This window comes from Theropithecus gelada, chromosome 16, assembly GCF_003255815.1.
Source record: "Theropithecus gelada isolate Dixy chromosome 16, Tgel_1.0, whole genome shotgun sequence".
NCBI lineage: Eukaryota > Metazoa > Chordata > Mammalia > Primates > Cercopithecidae > Theropithecus > Theropithecus gelada.
Genome location: NC_037684.1, coordinates 47,990,396 through 48,011,389, shown reverse-complemented (window position 1 = coordinate 48,011,389; position 20,994 = coordinate 47,990,396). Strand labels below are relative to the sequence as shown.

Here is a 20,994-nt window from a genome sequence, read left to right as displayed (position 1 = left end):
GCCAAGAGAGCAGGGTGTAAATGGCTGTCACCCTGACTCTCCACTGAGCTGGTTAACACTTAACTCTGTACCAAGAGGGCAAGGTGTGAAAAGACTGTCACCTTGACTCTCCGCTGATCTGGTTAAAACTTAGCTGTCTGTGGATGGCAACTGCTAAAAGAGCATTAATTGCGTTTTTCTTTTCTTTTCTTATCTTCTCCTTCCTTCCTTCCTTCCTTCCTTCCTTCCTTCCTTCCCCCCCTCCCTCTCTCTCTCTCTCTCTTTCTTTCTTTCTTTCTTTCTTTTTGACAGAGGCTCACTCTGTCACACAGGCTGTAGTGTAATGGCGGGATCTTGGCTCACTGCAACCTCCGCCTCCTGGGTTCAAGCAATTCTCCTGCTTCGGCCTCCCAAGTAGCTGGGATTACAGGCACCTGCCACCACACCCTGCTAACTTTTGGTATTTTTTTTTTAGTAGAGATGGGGTTTCACCATGTTGGCCAGGTTGGTCTTGAACTCTTGGCCTCAGGTGATCCACCCACCTTGGCCTCCCAAAGTGCTGGGATTACAGGGGTGAGCCACCGTGCCTGGCCTAAAAGAACCTTAATTGTAACACAACCCTCCATGCTGCTGTGGGGCCAGAGCCCAAAAGTACTCGTCCCAGCCCCAGCACCCACTTGCCTGTGTGCTCCCTCTCATGATGGGCTGAACCCAGTGGGTTCCAGCAAGTAAAGTTCATCCCTGCTGGTGCCTAAGTGGCCGACTGGACCCAGAGGTGGTGCCTTCCATTTCCTACCTGCAAAAGGGTCAAGGGAACTCTCCTGTCTCACTGGGAGAAAGTTCATTATTAAGCAAAAACAAGGGGCAGAGTGATGTATATAGTATGATGAGTGTGTGTATGTTACTTAGGTTTATCTGCTGGAGTATGATTAACTTTTCTCAGGGAGGCAATAGAGGCCAACAGGATTGCCTTTGAGGTTCAGGGGCTGGTAGGTGGGAAATGGAGATAAGACTTTTACTTTTCATTTAATATTTTTCTATGTTTAAAAAAAATTATTTAAATAATTTGCTTGGCCAGGTACAGTGGCTCACGCTTGTAATCCCAGTGCTTGGGGAGGCCAAAGGCAGGAGGATCACTTGAACCCAGGAGTTCGAGACCAGCCTGAAAACATAGGAAGACCCTATCTCTACAATAAATAAAACAATAAGCTGGGTGTGGTGGTGCATGCCTGTATTCCCAGCTACTGGGGAGGCTGAGGCAGGTGGATCACTTGAGCCCAGGAGTTTTTCCAGAATTACAGCTGCAGTGAACTGTAGTTGCACCACTGCACTCTAGCCTTGGTGACACAGTGAGAACCCATCTCAAAAGAAAAAGAAAAAGAAGGCCGGGCGCGGTGGCTCAAGCCTGTAATCCCAGCACTTTGGGAGGCCGAGACGGGCGGATCACGAGGTCAGGAGATCGAGACCATCCTGGCTAACACGGTGAAACCCCGTCTCTACTAAAAAAAATACAAAAAACTAGCCGGGCGCGGTGGCGGGCGCCTGTAGTCCCAACTACTCGGGAGGCTGAGGCAGGAGAATGGCGTGAACCCGGGAGGCGGAGCTTGCAGTGAGCTGAGATCCGGCCACTGCACTCCAGCCTGGGCGGCAGAGCGAGACTCCGTCTCAAAAAAAAAAAAAGAAAAAGAAAAAGAAAAGCAATTGTGAGCAAATTATTTTATTTTATTTTATTTTATTTTAAGATGAGTTTGTGCTGTGTTGCCCAGTCTGGAGTGCTGTGGCTCACGATGATGGCTCACTGCAGCCTCGACCTCTCTGGGCTCGGGTAATTCTTCCACCTCAGCCTCCCAAGTAACTGGGATTACAGGCACCTGCCACTGTACCCAGTTAATTTTTTGTATTTGTTGTAGAGATGGGGTTTCACCATGTTTCCCAGGCTGGTCTCGAACTCTTGGGCTCAAGTAATCTACCCACCTTGGCCTCTCAAAGTGCTGAGGTTACAGGTGTGAGCCACCACACTTGGCCTGCATTTTACCTTTTTAAAGAAAGTACTAACTGGAGGTATTTCAGAGCTGGCGTTATTGGCCATGTCTCTCTTTTTTAAAAACTAGGATTTAATTTTTAGAGAATTTCTAAGTTCACATTAACATTGGGCAGAAGATACAGGGATTTCCCACAGACCCTTTTCCCCCATGCATGTATAACCTTCCCCATTATCCACACCCTCCACTGCCATGCTTTCTTTTTATATTTCTCCTGTATTAAAATGCCCTAATAAAGGTAGTAGTCCAGTTGGTAAACTCACACATGAGTAAGACCGTGTCTCAAAACAAACAACAACAACCAAAGAACCCCCCAAAAACAACCTTGTCTGTATGTCACAATTTATTTTCCTAAAATGAACACATGTCACTTTTGTAAGTCAGACAAACATTATTATTATTATTATTATTATTATTTATTTATTTTTTTTGAGACAGAGTCTCGCTCTGTCGCCCAGGCTGGAGTGCAGTGGCCAGATCTCAGCTCACTGCAAGCTCCGCCTCCCAGGTTCACGCCATTCTCCTGCCTCAGCCTCCCGAGTAGCTGGGACTATAGGCGCCCGCCACCTCGCCCGGCTAGTTTTTTGTATTTTTTTAGTAGAGACGGGGTTTCACCGTGTTAGCCAGGATGGTCTCGATCTCCTGACCTCGTGATCCACCCGTCTCGGCCTCCCAAAGTGCTGGGATTACAGGCTTGAGCCACCGCGCCCGGCCTATTATTATTATTATTGAGACAGAGACTCTCTGCGTCACACAGGCTAGAGTGTGTGGCGTGATCTCGTCTCACTGCAACCTCTGCCTTCCAGGCTCAAGCAATTCTTCTGCCTCAGCCTCCCAAGTAGCTGCGATTACAGGCATGCACCACCATGCCCAGCTAATTTTTGTATTTATAGTAGAGATGGGGTTTTACCGTGTTGGCCAGGCTGGTCTCGAACTCCCGACCTCAAGGGATCTGCCTCCCACAGTGCTGAGATCACAGGTGTGAGCCACCGCACCTGGCCCATACTTGTTATTTTCAATCATAAGCTGCAAATGACTCTCTAGGTCCAAGGCCTGCTATGATCTGACAGCATCAGAGGGAGCCACCTGTGAGGATGGGGGCTGGAGCAGGACAGGCAGGACAGGCCATCGTGAAGAGCTTCGAGGGACAGACGGAAGGGAGTGGAAGCCACCTGGCAGTCACCGCTGTGCAGAGTGGAGGGTGAAGCAGCTGCTCTGGGTTGGGTCTAGGTTTTGCGGGTTTTTCTTTTCATTTTCTATCACCGTAATAATGCTACCCAAAGCCCGGTGGCACACAACATTGTGGGTCAGCAGTTTAGTCTGGGTGGCCATTCTGGTCTCAGCTGGGCCCACTTTTGCGTCTGGGATCCGCTGGCCATGGGCTGGGCAGCTTGACTGTGTCCCATGTCTCTGGCTTCTCTCCAGTAGGCCAGCCTGGGTGGCAGAAGTGGAGGTATGAGAGAGAGAGGAAACGCAGGAGACCCTGCAGCTGGGGTTTGGACTGGCACATCATCACTTCTGCTATATTTTATTGAGCAAACCAGGTCATCGGTCAGGCCCAGACTCAAGGGGATTGGGTAATAGACTCGTCTCTGTAGCAAGAAGAACTGTGAGGTCAGTTGGGCATGGTGGCTCATGCCTGTAATCCTAGCACTTTGGGAGGCCGAGGTGGGCAGATCACCTGAGGTCAGGAGTTCGAGACTAGCCTGGCCAACATGGTGAAATCCCGTCTCTACTAAAAATACAAAATTAGCCAGGTGTGGTGGTGCATGCTTGTATTCCCAGCAACCCGGGAGGCTGAGGCAGGAGAATCGCTGGAACCCAGGAGGCGGAGGAGGTTGCAGTGAACCGAGATCACATCACTGCACTCCACTGGGCTACAGAGCGAGATTCCGTTTCAAGAGAAAAAAAAAAAAAGAACTCTGAGGTCAAGCGGTGTGTATGCAAGGAGGCACCCTGCATCCACCCACCATAGCCCGAAGCTTATGCAATCCTGGAGGTCCTTATGAAGAAAAAGGATGTCTAAATTAGAAGTACAAAATGGGTATAAGGTCTTGAAAGGAGCCTGATGAAGTTGGGGATTCAGACAGTTAGCCTCCATTGGCTTCCTGGCAATCCCTACAAGCCCCTCTGAGTGGAACTGAGAAGAGGAGCACAGCCCAGCCACAATCATTCCAGTGGCAGAGCCCCTCAGTCATGCCCCTCTGGCCCTGCGGTCTGAGCCACTTTCTGCTTGGGTCCCTATGAAGTCTGGCTGAATGCTGTTTCCTGTTGCTTTTCTTTCTCTTTCTCTTTCTCTTTTTTTTTTTTTTGAGATGGAGTTTTGCTCTTGTTGCCCACGCTGGAGTGCAATGGCGTGATCTCAGTTCACTGTAATTTCTGCCTCCCGGGTTCAAGTGATTCTCCTGCCTCAGCCTCCCAAGTAACTGGGATTACAGGTACCCACCACCATGCCTGGCTAATTTTTGTATTTTTAGTAGAGACAGGGTTTCACCATGTTGGCCAGGTTGGTCTTGAACTACTGACCTCAGGTGATCCACCAGTCTCAGCCTCCCAAAGTGCTGGGAGTACAGGCATGAGCCTCCAGTTACTTCCTCTACTGAGAGGCTTAGTTCTCTGGACTTTTTTAGTTCTACCTGGTTCAGACATTTGGTTTTTCTAATTCTCAAGTGGGCCTTGCAACAAACTTCTTGTGAACTTCTGTTGCAGAGTAGGAGAGACCCAGCGGAACTGACCCTTGCAACCCAGGAGCTCTTCCACCTGGACAGGGTGGGTTCCAAAAAGATCGTCTACAGTTTTCAAGTCCAAAGTGGCCAAGAGAAGTTGCATCAGCACATTTCTGTCTTTGTAACTGGGAGAACCCAATGAAGGCATCAAGATGCACACACGTACACATATGGACTGTAGCATGCAAATATACACATGCCCACACAACACACGTTCACACACACCCCAGTAGCACACACATGTGCAATGAACACATGTATACACACAACTCCCCCTCACAAACATGAGCATCCATAACACACGTGTGCATACATGCATGTACATGCACAACCATTCACGTACATACATGCACACACACACACATACATACCTAGGTGCTTTAGAGCAGGGAGAATCTCAGATGACCTGTCTAATCCCTTCTTTCACATATGGGGACAGGGAAGCCCAGGGAGATAACTGGCTTGTGTATAGGTCAATGACCAAACCAGGAATACGGGCTCAAATGAGTTTTTGAGGACACAAGGCCTCCGAAAGAGCTGATTCTCCTGTATTCCCCATAGGCACTTGGTTAGAGGAGCAGCTACTCAGAACCACTTGGCGAATTCTCTGCTTTTTCTTTTTGAAACAGAGTCTTGCTCAGTCACCCAGGCTGGAGGAGTGTAGTGCTGTGATCTCGGCTCACTGCAACCTCCGCCTCTCAGGTTCAAGCAATTCTCTTGCCTCAGCCTCCTCAGTAGCTGGAATTACAGGCATCCACCACCATGCCTGGCTAATTTTTCGTATTTTTTAGTAGAGATGGGGTTTTGACATGTTGGCCAGGCTGGTCCTGAACTCCTGACCTCAGGTGATCCTCCTGCCTCCCAAAGAGTTGGGATTGGGATTACAGGTGTAAGCCACTGTGCCTGGCCTGAATTCTCTGTTCTTGATTCAAAGGGGAATCCTCCTTGGGGAGGCCAGGTCTGGGAGAGGCCAGGATCAGGGGGTCTGGCCACAGGGCAGTTCTAACAGACAGTGCTGTTCCCTCCTTGTTGCCCATGCCCAAGAGAGGAAAGCTTACCCCACGACCCTCGATACATCTGCCCCTTGCTTTTCAGGGCTTCCCCCATTCTGCTTAATTCCTGGTCTTTTTTCCTGGAAGCCAATGGCTTCCCTACTGCGGAGGGCTGATTGCTCTCTGTATATCTGCATGGTGCCCCAGGCAGAGGACCTATTGACATGCAGCAGGGACCAAAGTGCTGGCTGAGCCCTCACCCCGAATTCTTGACCTACTTTATGGTCTGCAGATATGTAAAGCGAGAGGCCATCTCTGGCCACGTCCTGGAAAAGTCATGGTTTATCAGCTGTTGTGGTTTTCTGTGCAAATAACCCTCCTGTACACCCACTCATTCCTGATTAGGGTGTGAGGGGGTTGCGTCCCTCTTTGAGACTCACTCCCTTGTCAAGATGTCACAGGGTGTATGTGACACACGGCAAAAGTGGCTTCAGGTGCAGAAGGTGAGAAAGGTCTAATCCTTTTATTTATTTTTATTTATTTCTTTATTTTGAGACGGAGTTTCACTCTTGTTGCCCAGGCTGTAGTGCAGTGGCACGATCCCAGCTCACTGCAACTTCTACCTCCTGTGTTCAGTGATTCTCCTGCTTCAGCCTCCTGAGTAGCTGGGATTACAGGTACCCACCACCACGCCCGGCTAATTTTTGTATTTTTAGTAGAGACGGGGTTTCGCCATGTTGGCTGATCTCAAACTCCTGACCTCAGGTGATCCACCTGCCTCGGCCTCCTAAAGTGCTGGGATTACAAGTGTGAGCCACTGAGCCTGGCCCTTCCTAATCCTTTTATATCCCCAGTCCCCACCCTAGTGACCTGCTGGGATCTTGTTGAGAAAGGAGAGATGGGGGATGGGCATGATTGTCAGAAGGAGGAGAGTGAGGGACAAAACTGGTCCTTCCTTCCTTCCTTCCTTCCTTCCTTCAACAAATAGTTATAAGGTGGGGGGTAGAGCGAGGGGGTAATAGTCCTGAGCAATGAACTGGTTTCCTCAGGTAGACCCCCTGGTACAATGGACAGGTTTCTGGAAGATTCCAGCAGATGCAGGTATCCCTGGCCCAGGCTGCAGTACAGTGGACAGTGGCTCAATCATAGCTCACTGCAGATTCGACCTCTTGGGCTCAAGTGATCCTCAGGCCTTAGCCTCCCAGACTGCTTGGACTACAGGCGTATGTTACTATGCAGAACTAATTATTATTATTATTATTATTATTGAGACAGAGTCTTGCTCTGTTGCCTAGGCTGGAGTACAGTGGTGTGATCTTGGTTCACTGCAATCTCTGCCTCCTGGGTTCTAGTGATTCTCCTGCCTCAGCTTCCCGAGTCACTGGGATTACAGGTGTGTCCCACCATGCCCAGCTAATTTTTGTATTTTTTAGTAGAGATGGGGTTTCACCATGTTAGCCAGGCTGGTCTCTAACTCCTGACTTGGAGTGATCCGCCTACCTTGGCCTCTCAAAGTGTTGGGATTACAGGCATGAGCCACCACACCTGGCCATTTGTGTGTGTGTGTGTGTGTATGTGTGTGTGTGTGTGTGTGTGTAGATGAAGCCTTGCCACGTTGGCCGGGCTGGTCTTGAACTCCCAGCCTCAAGTGATCTTTCTGTCTCAGCCTCCTAAAGTGCAGAGATTACAGATGTGAGCCACCACACCTGGCCTTGTAGTCTAGGGTTGGATACCCAGTCAGTCTCCTCATACCTGCCTTCCAACCTTTGATCTGGAATCTCTCCTCTGGCTTTCTGACTTTGGCCCCAAGTGCCCCTCAATCCTCTTGAACTTCTGGCCTTCTGGGCTCCCAAGCATCTGGCTACACTTGAAGCTCCAGGTTTAGGACATTGTATCTATCAGCCGTGGCTCTCTGGTAGAGCCACGTGCCCCTGCCCCCAGCCAACCCACCAGGTTTGGAGGATTGGATAAGGGCTGGCCAGACCCAGTGGTCTATGTCTGCAGGTTTCCACGTGACAGAGGAGCCACCAAATTCTCTTCTTAGATAACCCATGGGGCTGTGGACAGAGAGGTATTTCTCAGAAGCTTATGATGACATTGCTATGACACCTTGCATTGCTAACTGTCTCGAAATTTCACAGTTTCCACCTCCTTCCTCTTTTTTTTTTTTTTTTTGAGACAGAGTCTTGCTCTGTCGCCCAGGCTGGAGTGCAGTGACGTGGTCTTGGCTCACTGTAACCTCCATCTCCCAGGTTCAAGCGATTCTTCTGCCTCAGCCTCCCGAGTAGCTGGGACTACAGGTGTGTGCCACCACACCTGGCTAATTTTTGTAGTTTTAGTAGAGTTGGGATTTCACTATGTTGACCAGGCTGATCTTGAATTCCTTACCTTGTGATCCGCCCACCTTGGCCTCCCAAAGTGCTGGGATTACAGGCCTGAGCCACCGTGCCCGACCAACCACCTCCTTCCTCTTTTAGTCTCATTTACCCATGGGAAGTGACTGAAGGAGGAAGTTCAAGGGCGAGAGTGAACGCCAGCAGAAGGCTGGGAGATGGAGCACAGTCTGTAGCTTGTTCCTGCTGCCAGGCTCCACCGAGGGGAAGGGGGACCCATCTGAAGAGAAGATGCCCCTGCTGATGCTTTACCCCCTCCTTTTCTGGCTCTCAGGTGAGTGGGCCTGGGTCTGTCCTCTTGGGAGAAGCTTAGCCAGCAGGAGGAGGTGGCTGATAGAAGGAAGAAGGGACCCGGCCAGAAGGTGTTCTTAATGGCATGAGCCTTGTGCATCTCATCCACGTACCCACTCACCCAGCGTTTCTGTTGCCAAGGCAGGAATACAGGGCATGTCCTTCATAATGAAGCCAGTGTAAGGCAGAATTCCTGACCCCCAGGGGCTGATGGTGTGAAATGGACAGACCGTAGTCCCTGCTGGCCAGGGAAAAGCAGAGGAGGAACACGGGCTGCTCAGGAGAGCAGGCAAGTGCCTGATCCTGGACTGGGTGGTCGATCACCTGCATGGAGGTGTTCTGAGCAAGGGCAGGCGTCAGGGAAGAGGTGAGGCTGGAGGGCTCTGAAAGGAGGGAAGAGGGAGTTTGCCGGGCAGAGAGGGAGTGGTGGTTCTAGGCATTTGGGGCAGAAGGAAATAGTAGAAGTTGCTGAGGGACGGGAAAGGTTGTGAGGAGATAAGCCAGGCAGGGAAGTAGAGGAGAGAAGGGACAGAGATGTGGGCAGAGCCAGAGGGTGGGAGACACCTGAAGTTGGTGCATAGAATTTTGATTAAAAATGAAGGGAGGCCAGGCAAGGAGGCTCATACCTGTAATCCCAGCACTTTGGGAGGCTGATTGCTTGAGCTCAGGGATTCTAGACTGCTCGGGTAACATGGCGAAACCCTGTCTCTACAAAAAGTACAAAAGTTAGTCAGGCATGGTGGCGTACGCCTGTGGTCCCAGCTACTTGGGAGGCTGGAGGCTGGGGCATGAGGATCACTTGAGCCCAGGAGTTGGAGGCTGCAGTGAGCTGTAATCACGCCACTGCCTTCCAGCCTGGGTGACAAAGTGAGACTGTCTCAAAAAAAAAAAAAAAAAAAGAAAGAAAACAAAAAAATAATTTCAAGAAGTTAGAAGTGATAAGTACTGTGAGGAAAACAGAACAAGATGATTTGTTACAGTGGGACCCAGGTGGGGGGATCTTTAAGTCAGGTAGGTTGAAACAACCCCCCTGAAGAGGGTCCCAGACGTCTGTCTGAGCCGAGACCTTGGAAAAAGAAGGAGGAGAAGGATCAGACACAGGATCGGGACCAGTTTTCCAGGCACAGGGAACAGCAGATACGAGGGCTCTTGTGTGGGAATGAGCTTGGCCTGGGCATGTCTGAGGAAGAGGGAGGTCAGCATGGCTTGACCACATGCTTGGGAAGAGCCTGGTGGGGCAGATTGGAGAAAAGGTCTTGGGGAAGAAAGTGACTTGTCCAGGACAGCTAGACTGGTAAAGGCAGAGCAGGGAGTGGCTCATCGACACTTGACCCCAAGTCTCAGCATGTAAGTGAAGAAGGCAGACTGGGTGAGATGTTATGAAATGCATTGGCACAGTGACCAGGACAGGTGTGGCTGCTTTTTTTCTGACATCTGGAAATGGGAGAATTTGGTAGCGAGCAGATGTGAGAGTCGTGTTGGGGGCAGGAGTGGTTTGGGACCTGTCTGAAGCGGGCAGAAAAGCCAGCAGGCTGAGCTGTGGGCGCCAACACGGAGTCCAGATACTGCTGTGAGCCTTCGTGCATCAGCTCTTGCCAGCCTCTCCCACAGAACTTCCACCTACAATTAGCAAGTGCGCTTACCCTGCTTACCTCTTCTAAATAATTCATTGTTTTAAAACACCCAAGAAAAAAAAAACCCATCAGGAAGTTCGTTTTCTGTGAGAAAGGAAGGTTTGTTTTCGTTTTTGTTGTTTTTGTTTTTTTGAGTTGCGGTCTCAGTCTGTTGCCTATGCTGGAGTACGGTGGCATGATCATAGCTCACTGCAGCCTCAACTCCTGGGCTCAAGTGATCCTCCTGCCTCGGCCTCATGAGTTGCTGGGATTAAAGGCATGGGCCACCATGCCTGGCAAGGAAGAGATTTTTTTTTTTTTGAGACAGACTCTTGCTCTGTCACCCAGGCTGGAGTGCAGTGGCGTGATCTCGGCTCACTGCAACCTCTGCCTCCTGGATTCAAGTGATTCTTCTGCCTCAGTCTCCCAGGTAGCTGGGATTACAGGTGTACCACCATGCCTGGCTAATTCTTTTTTTTTTTTTTGTATTTTTAGTAGAGATGGAGTTTTACCATGTTGATCAGGCTGGTCTCGAACTCCTGACCTCAAGTGATCCACCCACCTTGGCCTCCCAAAGTGTCGGGATTACAGACATGAGCCACCGCACCTGGCCTCATTGTGCTTTTTTCCTACAAGTCTTTATTGTTTCTGTTAAAGTTATTCCTAGGAATTTAATACACTTTTATTGCTAATGTAAATTAGCACTTTTCTACTTTATTTTCCAATTATTTCTTACTGGTTTATAGGAAAGCCATTGATTTTTACATGTTTATAGTTTATTTAGCCACTGCATTAAATTCAATTATGAGTTAAAATACTTTTTCATTTAAAATTTAAAAATTTTCTCTAACTTTTCATTTCCCTTTTGATAATTATAAATTTTATGTTTTTCCTTATCTTCCTATATTGATTAGAACTTCCTTGCCGGGCGTGGTGGCTCAAGCCTGTAATCCCAGCACTTTGGGAGGCTGAGACGGGTGGATCACGAGGTCAGGAGATCGAGACCATCCTGGCTAACATGGTGAAACCCCGTCTCTAATAAAAAATACAAAAAAATAGCCAGGCGAGGTGGCAGGCGCCTGTAGTCCCAGCTACTCTGGAGGCTGAGGCAGGAGAATGGCATGAACCTCGGAGGCGGAGCTTGCAGTGAGCTGAGATCCGGCCACTGTACTCCAGCCTGGGCGACAGAGCGCGACTCTGTCTCAAAAAAAAAAAAAAGAACTTCCAGGCAGGGCGTGGTGGTTTACGCCTGTAATCCCAGCACTTTGGGAGGCTGAGGCAGGTGGATCACAAGGTCAGGAGATCGAACCATCCTGGCTATGGTGAAACCCCGTCTCTACCAAAAGTACAAAAAATTAGCCGGGCGTGGTGGCAGGTGCCTGTAGCCCCAGCTACTCAGGAGGCTGAGGCAGGAGAATGGCGTGAACCCAGGAGGTGGAGCTTGCAATGAGCTGAGATTGCACTACTGCACTCCAGCCTGGGCGACAGAGCGAGACTCCATCTCAAAAAAACAAACAAACAAAAAAGAACTTCTGGAATCATGTTATTATATATATTGGGAATTCATGTTTTGTTTATGATTTCAATAGGAATGCCTATAGTATTTCACTGTTAAGAATAATTTGGCTGGTGGTGCATGATGGTTCACGCCTATAATCCCAGCACTTTGTGAGTCTGAGGCAGGCGGAACGGTTGAGTCCAGGAGTTTGAGACCAGCCTGGACAACAAAGTGAGACCTTGTCTCTCCAAAAAAAGAAAATTAACCTAGTATGGTGGTGCACGCCTGTGGTCCTGTCGTCCCAGCTACAGAAGAGGTTATGCCAAGAGGATCACTTGAGCCCAGGAGGTTGAGGCTGCAGTGACCCATGTTCGTACCACTGCACTCCAGCCTGGGTGATGGGTGACAAAGCAAGACTCCATCTCAAAAAAAAAAAGAATAATTTGGCTCTTGGTTTATGGTGACCTAAAAGTCTTTTTAGTTGTAGAAAATCAAATGTACAAAAAAGTGCATAAAACATCAATATCCATGTTAACAAATTATTATAAAGTACATATGAATGTCTCGCACTAAGTGTGGTGCTTGCTGAGGTTTTTGGTAGACAATCTTTATCAGATAAAGGTAGTTCTCTCAGTTTGCTAAGAGTTTTTTAAAAATCATGAATGAGTGTCAATTCCTATCAGGTACTTCTCTGCATCTACTAAGATGATCACACGATTTTTCTCCTCGACTCTGTTAATACGGCATATTACCCTTATTGATTTTTTTCTTTCTTTCTTTTTTTTTTTTATTTGAGACGGAGTCTTGCTCTGTCTCCAGGCTGGAGTGCAGTGATGTGATCTTGGTTCACCGCAACCTCTGCCTCCTGGGTTCAAGCGATTCTCTTGCCTCACTCAGCCTCCCAAGTAGCTAGGACTACAGGGGCATGACACTACGCCCAGCTAATTTTATGTATTTTTAGTAGAGATGGGGTTTCACCATGTTAGCCAGGATGGTCTCGATCTCTTGGCCTCGTGATCTGCCCTCCTCAGACTCCCAAAGTGCTAGGATTGCAGGCGTGAGCCACCGTGCCTAGCCTCCTTATTGATTTTCTTTTTTCTTTTCTTTACTTTTTTTTTTTTTTTTGAGATGGAGTCTCTCTCTGTCGCCCAGGCTGGAGTGCAGTGGCACGATCTCAGCTCACCGCAAGCTCTACCTCCTGGGTTCACGCCATTCTCCTGCCTCAGCCTCCCAAGTAGTGGGGACTACAGGCACCTGCCACCACGCCGGGCTAATTTTTTTTTGTATTTTTAGTAGAGACGGGGTTTCACCGTGTTAGCCAGGATGGTCTCAATCTCCTGACCTATGATCTGCCCACCTCAGCCTCCCAAAGTGCTGGGATTACAGGCGTGAGCCACCGCGCCTGCCTCCTTATTGATTTTCTAATGTTAAAAACCATTGTGGGTGTTTGGCATAAACCCAACTTGGTGATAACGTTTCATCCTGTTTATGTATCACCAGATTCCGTATGCTGATTTTTTGTTTCAGGCTTTTGCATTTATGTTAATGAGTGCTATTTGCCTACGATACTTTCTTGCTCTGCCCTTGTCAGGTTTTGGCATCAAGATTATGTTAGTCTCGTGAAATGGATTTGGGATTTCGTCTTCTTTTTCTATGCTCTGCAAAATTATCTACAAAATAGACATTATTTCTTCCTTACATGTTTGGTAAATATTTCCATTGAAGCTGTATAGGTCTGGAGTTTTATTTTGGCAGAAGTTTTAAACAAGGGATTTGACTTATTTAAATATAATAGCTGTGGAATTATTCAGGTTTTCTATTTCTTTTGTGCCGATTTTAGCATATTGTATTTTTTTTTCTTTTCTTTCTTTCTCTTTTTTCTTTTTTTTGAGATGGAGTCTTGTTCTGTTGCTCAGGCTGGAGTGCAGTGGTGCGATCTTGGCTCACTGCAACCTCCACCTCCTGGGTTCAAGCAATTCTCCTGCCTCAGCCTCCCAAGTATCTGGGGCTACAGGTATGTGCCACCACGCCAGGCTAATTTTTGTATTTTTAGTAGAGACAGAGTTTCACCATGTTGGCCAGGCTGGTCTTGAACTCCTGACTTCAGTTGATCCACCTCCCTCGGCCTCTCACAGTACCTGGCCTGTATAATTTTTTTCTAGGAATTTGTTTATTCCATCTAAAATTGTAAAGTTATTGGCATAACATTGTTTAAATATCCTTTTATTATTATATCCTTTTATCTTATTCATGGTTTATTAACTTTTTAATATGTGCAGGATATACAGTCACATACCCCTTTTAATTCTTTTTTTTTTTCTTTTTCTGAGATGGAGTGTCGCTCTGTTGCCCAGGCTGGAGTGCAATGGCACAATCTTGGCTGCAACCTCTGCCTCCCAGGTTCAGGTGATTCTCAGGTGATTCTCCCGCCTCAGCCTCCCGAGTAGCTGGGATTACAGGTGCACGCCACTACGCCTGGTTAATTTTTGTATTTTTAGTAGAGACAGCATTTCACCATGTTGCCTAGGCTGGTCTCAAACTCCTGACTTCAGAAGATCCACCCACCTTGGCCTCCCAAAGTGCTGGAATTATAGGTGTGAGTACTGTGCCTGACCCTCTTTTGGTTTTAATTTGCATTTTTCTGGTGATTAGGGATGCTGAGTATTTAAAAATAGATCTGTTGCCCATTTATAGCTCTTCTTTTGAGAAATATCTGGTCAGATTCCTCGCCCAGTTTTTAATTAGATTATTTGTTTTCTTGTTATTGATTTGTTTGAGTTCCTTATGTATTTTGGATATTAGCTCTTCATCAGATGTATGTTTTGCAAATCTTTTCTCTCAGTCTGTAGGCTGTTGCTTCATTCTCTTGATTGTTTCCTTTGCTGTGCAGAAGCCCTTTGGTTTTGTGAATCCCATTTGTCTAGTTTTGCTTTTGTTGCCCGTGCTTTTGGCGTCCTCTCCAAGACATCATTGCCCAGACCAGTGTTGTGGAGCTTTTCCCTTAGGTTTTCTTCTGAGAGCTTTAAGTTTCAGGTCTTACATTTACGTCTTCTCTATTGTGAGTTGGTTTTTGTATATGTTGTGAGATAAAGGTCTGGCTTCATTCTTCTGCACGTGGATCTCCAGTTTTCCCAGAACCATTTATTGAAGAGACTGTCCTTTCCCCATTGTGTGTTCTTGTCACAGAGCCCACTTCTTTCCCCAGGACCCAGGCTGGAGTGGAAGGAGGGCTGTGCCTTCGCATGGATCCCCTGCTCTCCAGTCCAGGCTGCCGTGGTCCTCACCCCTTCCCAGGGTCTCTCTGACACTGAGGCCCTATGTCTGCGCCATTTGTTGTTGTGCTTGAAGTGCTGGGTTTTTGTTTAGTTTAGTTTTGTTTAGTTTTATTTATTTATTATTTTTTTGAGACAGAGTTTTGCTCTTGTTGCCCAGGCTGGAGTGCAATGGCGCCATCTTGGCTCACTACAACCTCCACCTCCTGGGTTCAAGCAATTCTCTTGCCTCAGCCTCCCGAGTAGCTGGGATTACAGGCATGCGCCACCCACGCTTGGCTAATTTTTGTATGTTTAGTAGAGACGGCGTTTCTCCATGTTGGTCAGGCTGGTCTCGAACTCCCAATCTCAGGTAATCTGCCTGCTTTTCAAAGTGCAGGGATTACAGGTGTGAGCCACCCAGCCAGGCCTTTTTTTTTTTTTTTTAAGTAAAGAAATATTTCCCTGTATCTGGAATCTTTCAAAGGTGAGAATATGAGAGAAAGAACAAAAAGAACATATATATATATATATATTTTTTTCCTTTAAACAATTTTTAAATTTTAGGTTCAGGGGGTATCTGTGCAGGTTTAGATATATTGCATGATGCTGAGGTTTGAGCCTCAATCAAACCTGTCACCCAGATAGTGAACACAGTACCCAATCGGTAGTTTTTTCCAGTGCTTGCTCCCTTCCCTCCTCTGTTTTGTTCTTGCCTGCTTCCCTCCTCTGTCTGTTGTTCCCATCTTTATGTCCATGTGTAACCAATGTTTTGCTTTCACTTCTAAGTGAGGACATGTGGTATTTGGTTTTCTGTTTCTGCGTTAATTCACTTAGGATAATGGCCTCCAGCCGCATCCATGTTGCTGCAAAGGACATGATTTTGAAGGAAAACATATATTTTAAGAAAATGCAGGCCAGGTATTGTGGCTCCTGCCTGTAATCCCAGCACTTTGTGAGGCTAAGGTGGGTGGATCGCTTGAGCCCAGGAGTTCGAGACCAGCCTGGACAACATGGCAAAATCCTGTTTCTACTAAAACTACAAAAATTAGCCAGGCGTGGAGCCATGTGTCTGTAGTCCCAGCTACTCGGGAGGCTGAAGTGGGAGGATCAAATAAGCCTGGGAGGTGAAGGCTTCAGTGAGCCATAATTGAGCCATGACTGTGCCACTGCACTCCAGCCTGGGCGATACAGTGAGAGCCTGTCTCAAAAAAAAAAAAAAAAAAAAAAAAGAAAGCAAACACTGCTTTACTGTCTATAATACTTGCCTTTCTACAAGGTGATAGTAATCAGGAGAGTGTAGGATTGACAGAAAGGTAGGCAAATAGATCAGTGGAACAGAATGGGAAATCCATAAATTTGCAATTTGACAAAGGGGTCAAAGCAATTCATTGAAGAAAGTGGGATCTGTGTTGTATGGATCCCATAGCACATGGAGACCAGTTGCCATTGCTGTTTTGGTCAACTTCAAAGGCATTCATCCAGGTTGGTTTATTCCAAAACCACTAGAAATCATTAGGACCACCGGGACAGCCTCTCCACAGCCATCTGATGTGGCTGCCTCAGCTCCACCTCATGAGGGTCATCAGTGCTAAGAGTCAAGGTAAGACCCTGTGGAAATGGGTTTTCTGGTATTTCCTCTCCACCAGACCGGTCTAACACAAAGATGGCTGCAAAAGGATATTCCTTGAAATATACAGATTACCTTGGCTGTAGGGTGGAGAGAGGGGTGAACTGCAGGAAGCTATTATTGCTTAGTGCCAATATTTTTATTTTTTTGGGGATCTGTTGTTGTGCTATTCAGTGATTTTCCTGGTGACTTTGACCCAGTGGAAAACTGAAGGACAAAAGTTTTGTCTGTGGAAGGTGTATTTCTTCCTTGACTGTTATTTAACCTGTGAAACTTTGGATTTGGGAACTATTCCCTAAACAGAAAGCTGTGGCCCTGCCCTTGGGGTAGAGGTGACAGCACATGAATTTGTGTTTTCCAGGCTACTCCATTGCCACTGACATCAGTGGTCCAATGACAGTGAATGGCCCGGAGCGGGGCTCGTTGATGGTGCAGTGTGTTTACAACTCAGGCTGGGAGACCTACTTGAAGTGGTGGTGTCGAGGAGCTACTTGGCATGGCTGCAAGATCCTTGTTAAAACCACTGGATCGGAGCAGGAGGTGAAGAGGGACCGGGTGTCCATCAAGGACAATCAGAAAAACCACACATTCACTGTGACCATGGAGGATCTCATGCAAACTGATGCTGACACTTACTGGTGTGGAATTGAGAGAACTGGAACTGACCTTGGGGTCACAGTTCAAGTGATCATTGACCCAGGTAAGAGGGAGTGTATATCTGTGTGTGTGTCTCTCAGGGCCTGCTCTGTCCCGGTCTCTGAGGTCCTACTCAAGTGACTTAATTGTCACTGAGTGATCTATCACTTGAGTCCTGATTCTCATAGAACCCTAACTGACCACCTGGGATTGGGGGAGCAGGGCCTCTTTTCAATGCCCCCATGGCTCCCAGGGCTCCCTCCACGATGGGAATTAAGACTTTCTTTTTTTTTTTTTTTTTTTGAGACAGAGTCTCGCTCTGTTCCCCAGGCTGGAGTGCAGTGGCCTGATCTCTGCTCACTGCAAGCTCCGCCTCCCGGGTTCACGCCATTCTCCTGCCTCAGTCTCCCAAATAGCTGGGACTACAGGCGCCCGCCACCTTGCCTGGCTAATTTTTTTTTTTTGTATTTTCAGTAGAGACGGGGTTTCACCGTGTTAGCCAGGATGGTCTCGATCTCCTGACCTCGTGATCCACCCGCTTCAGCCTCCCAAAGTGCTGGGATTACAGGCATGAGCCACCGCGCCCGGCCGGGAATTAAGACTTTCTAGGCACATTTTTTTATCTCTGCCCAGCTCAGTGCCTGAGGACAAGGTGATGGTCCTAGTTTCAGCCCATGGGCCAAAGGGATGCCTTCCCATGGTACCCAGTGACCCCAATCCTTGCCATTGCTTTTTGGAGACCTCTGGTGCCCAGGTGTGTCCTGCTTGTGGTGGAGTTCTGGGCTGGGGCTTCACAGCTGCTGTTGCCACCTCCCATTCCACATTTAACTTGGGGGAAAAAGAGGCTCAGCATAGTTGGGGTGCTGGCGTCTAATTCCCAAGTCCAGAAAGGTCTTCACAGTCAAACAGCTGCATTTCTGGTCCCTGACATCTCACCATGAGCCATTTGTGCATGTAGACTTAATGATGTTCTCTTCCTATTTCCTTCTAGAATGCAGACACTCCTGGGAGGGTCGGCTCAGGGTTCCCAGTGCCTTGGTTTGCATGCGTTTATTTGTTGGGCTTATTCTGCTGTCCCTCAGAAGATGAGCAGCACCAGCTCGAGGGCCCTTGTGGCATGGAGGGAGCACCACAGTCCTCAGGGCCCCATGCTGCACCTGGAGCCTCTGGGGCATGTTTTAGTTTGCAAAGTGCTGAACGTGCATTGTCTCAATGAGTCCTAACAATACCCCTCAGAAGGGGGCATCGCCATCACTGAAGCTTTGTAACTTGCCCAAAGTCAAGGTTCTTCCTGAATATTATGATTTCTTTCAGGGCTGGTCCTGATCTTTGATGTCACAAATCTAGGGTCACTGTGCAAGTTCCCACTCTGCTCCTGTTGTTGATGGATAAACAGGGCTGGGGTGGAGATTGGCCAAGGCGCTGTCCTAAGCAGCAGGGTTGCTCAAGTTCAGCTGATCTCCAGCTGCCCTTAGGCTCTTCCCAACTCCCTCTAACCCTCCCAGGGTCTGCTCAGCATCCTCCCTGGACCCTACCCAGCCCCAGGAGCCTCTGGAGTCTCCTAGAAGCCAGGGAGACATGAGCAGTCCAGGCTGCAGCCCCTTCCCATAGTAGCAGTCCAGACCCCCGCCCAGGCTCAGAGCCGCGTGCAGGGCTGTGGGTGGGCTCATGGGCAGGGTCTTCTGTGATCTGGTCTATACACCAAGCATCAACTACAGCGTCAACTGCTGCCCCCACCACGTCTACCTCCACTACATTCACAGCACCAGTCACCCCGGAAGAAACCAGCAACTCCCCAACTCTGACTGGCCACCACTTGGACAAGAGGTAAACCAACTCTGGTTCCCCTGTGGACTACTTGGCCCAAACTCCTCCAATGGAGAACTCTTCGAAGTCCCAGTTTCCAGCCTGAGCTTTGTCTGGGACCTGCATGCTCCTTGGTGAGGATGAGGAAGCTGGGAGCCCTTCCCACTTCCTGTCAGACCACACGGTGTCCTTTCAGTCTCCACACATCCTTCATTCTGCAGCTCAGTGCTGTTTGTAGGTTCATTCATTCACCCCACTTTTACTGTGTTATAATAACTTCGACCTGGCTGCACCATGCTGAGCTCAGGGGACCCAGACATGGACGGTCCCTGTGGAGCGCAGAGCTTAGTGTGGGCGACGGATGAGTTGGCAGTCAGTGAGGACGGTGTGGCTCATGTGAGTGGGCCATGGGGTCATGGAGCTGCAGGGATGGCTCTTGGGTCCAACTTCTGGGAGGACAAGGAAAGCAGGGCTTGGGGAAGTCCTGTTTCCCTTAATTTTCCTCTGATTACTGTTATGGCAAGAACAGTGATGCCGATAGTTTCTCACATCTCTGGAGCACCTGGCAGTTCACAAAAGGCTTTCCTGTGCATTATTTTGTTTTCTTTGACCTTTCCTACCCACCTCATGTGGAAGAAGGGGCAGATATAAATGTTCCCATTCTACAGAAGAAGGAACTGAGCCTCAGTCCCTTCCTCAGTGAAGGGTGGCACTGGTGCTTGGATGGAAGTCTCTGGGCTCTACACCATAGCTCGGGTCACGCCTCTTAGTGCCCTGGCCAACCACTTGCAGTCAGCTGGGCTTTCTAGAAGTGGAACGTCCCCTTTCATTTCCTCCTTTCACTTTCCCTGGTCCTCTTGACTTTGTTTTTAGGTCCACCAAGTGTCAAGGTCTCCTATTGCTGGGACCTTGCCACAAAACCCCTGTGGGAGGTCCCTGGTATTCTGACCACCCGAGACCCTTCTACTCCCCCTCTCCCATTGCCTTCTGTTTTTTTTCTTTTTTTTTTTAATTAAACTTTTTAAGGTTTTCTTTTTCTTTTTTCTTTTTAGACAGAGTCTTGCTTTGTAGCTGAGATGAGTACATGGTGCCATCTTGGCTCACTGCAACCTCTGCCTCTCATGTTCAAGCGATTCTCACGCCTCAGTCTCCTGAGTAGCTGGGAGACTACAGTCGCCTGCCATCTCGCCCAGCTAATTGGTTTTTTTTAAGACTGATTCTCACTCTGTTGCCGAGGCTGGAATGCAGTAGTATGATCTCAGCTCACTGCAACCTCTGCCTCCCGGGTTCATGTGATTCTCGTGCCTCAGCTTCGCGAGTAGCTGGGACTACAGGTGTGAGCCACCATGACCAGCCAATTTTTAGTAGCAATAGGGTTTTGCTGTGTTGGCCAAGCTGGTCTCCAACTCCTGTCCTCAAGTGATATGCCCACCTCAGCCTCCCAAAGTGCTGAGATTACAAGCATGAGCCACCTCGCTTTGTCCCTATTTTTCTTTTTCCTAAGCAAATCAATACAGGATGCTCTCTGATTTGAAAGTTTATTTTCTACCAAACTGCTTTGAATAAGTAATAGTTAAGGTTTTTTAAAAATTATTTTATGAATTGAAGCCATATGTAAGTACCCAATTAGGGCCTTTGATTAGCATGACATGGTTTATTCACTCATTTATTGAACACATAACTCTTGAGCACTCACTCTAGCCTGTCACTGTTTAAGGGAATTAAAAACGGTACAAGAATGGACCAAATAATCAAAATGCCTACCCTCGAGGTACTTACAGTCTAGAGCTAATTAGTGTAACCACATAGGGTTGACACAATTAATTGATTGATGAATTTCTTTTTTTTTTTTTTTTTTTTTTTTTTTTTTTTTTTTTTTTTTTTTTTTGAGACGGAGTCTCGCTCTGTCACCCAGGCTGGACTGCAGTGGCCGGATCTCAGCTCACTGCAAGCTCCGCCTCCCGGGTTCACGCCATTCTCCGGCCTCAGCCTCCCGAGTAGCTGGGACTACAGGCGCCCGCCACCTCGCCCGGCTAGTTTTTTGTATTTCTTAATAGAGACGGGGTTTCACCCTGTTAGCCAGGATGGTCTCGATCTCCTGACCTCGTGATCCGCCCGTCTCGGCCTCCCAAAGTGC

The 20,994-nt window shown here is 48.1% G+C and overlaps 2 protein-coding genes across 8 annotated transcripts in view; one reads left to right on the top strand and one right to left on the bottom strand.

The window, feature by feature from the left end:
• Positions 1 to 20,994, bottom strand: part of RAB37 (RAB37, member RAS oncogene family) — a 78,552-nt gene that overhangs the window by 26,627 nt on the left and 30,931 nt on the right. The window lies entirely within an intron of this gene.
• CD300LF (CD300 molecule like family member f) overlaps positions 8,219 to 20,994 on the top strand; it is a 20,028-nt gene continuing 7,252 nt past the window's right edge. For 3 of the 7 annotated variants that reach the window (XM_025363398.1, XM_025363394.1, XM_025363396.1), the window contains exons 1-3: positions 8,219 to 8,406; positions 16,777 to 17,115; positions 18,815 to 18,878. In XM_025363398.1, coding sequence (XP_025219183.1) covers positions 8,364 to 8,406; positions 16,777 to 17,115; positions 18,815 to 18,878 — 446 coding nt within the window. In that variant the 5' untranslated portion in view covers positions 8,219 to 8,363. Of the gene's footprint in view, positions 8,407 to 16,214; positions 16,389 to 16,776; positions 17,116 to 18,769; positions 18,879 to 20,994 lie in introns of all 7 variants that reach the window. The other 4 variants (XM_025363399.1, XM_025363393.1, XM_025363397.1 and 1 more) reach the window with 3 other exon arrangements.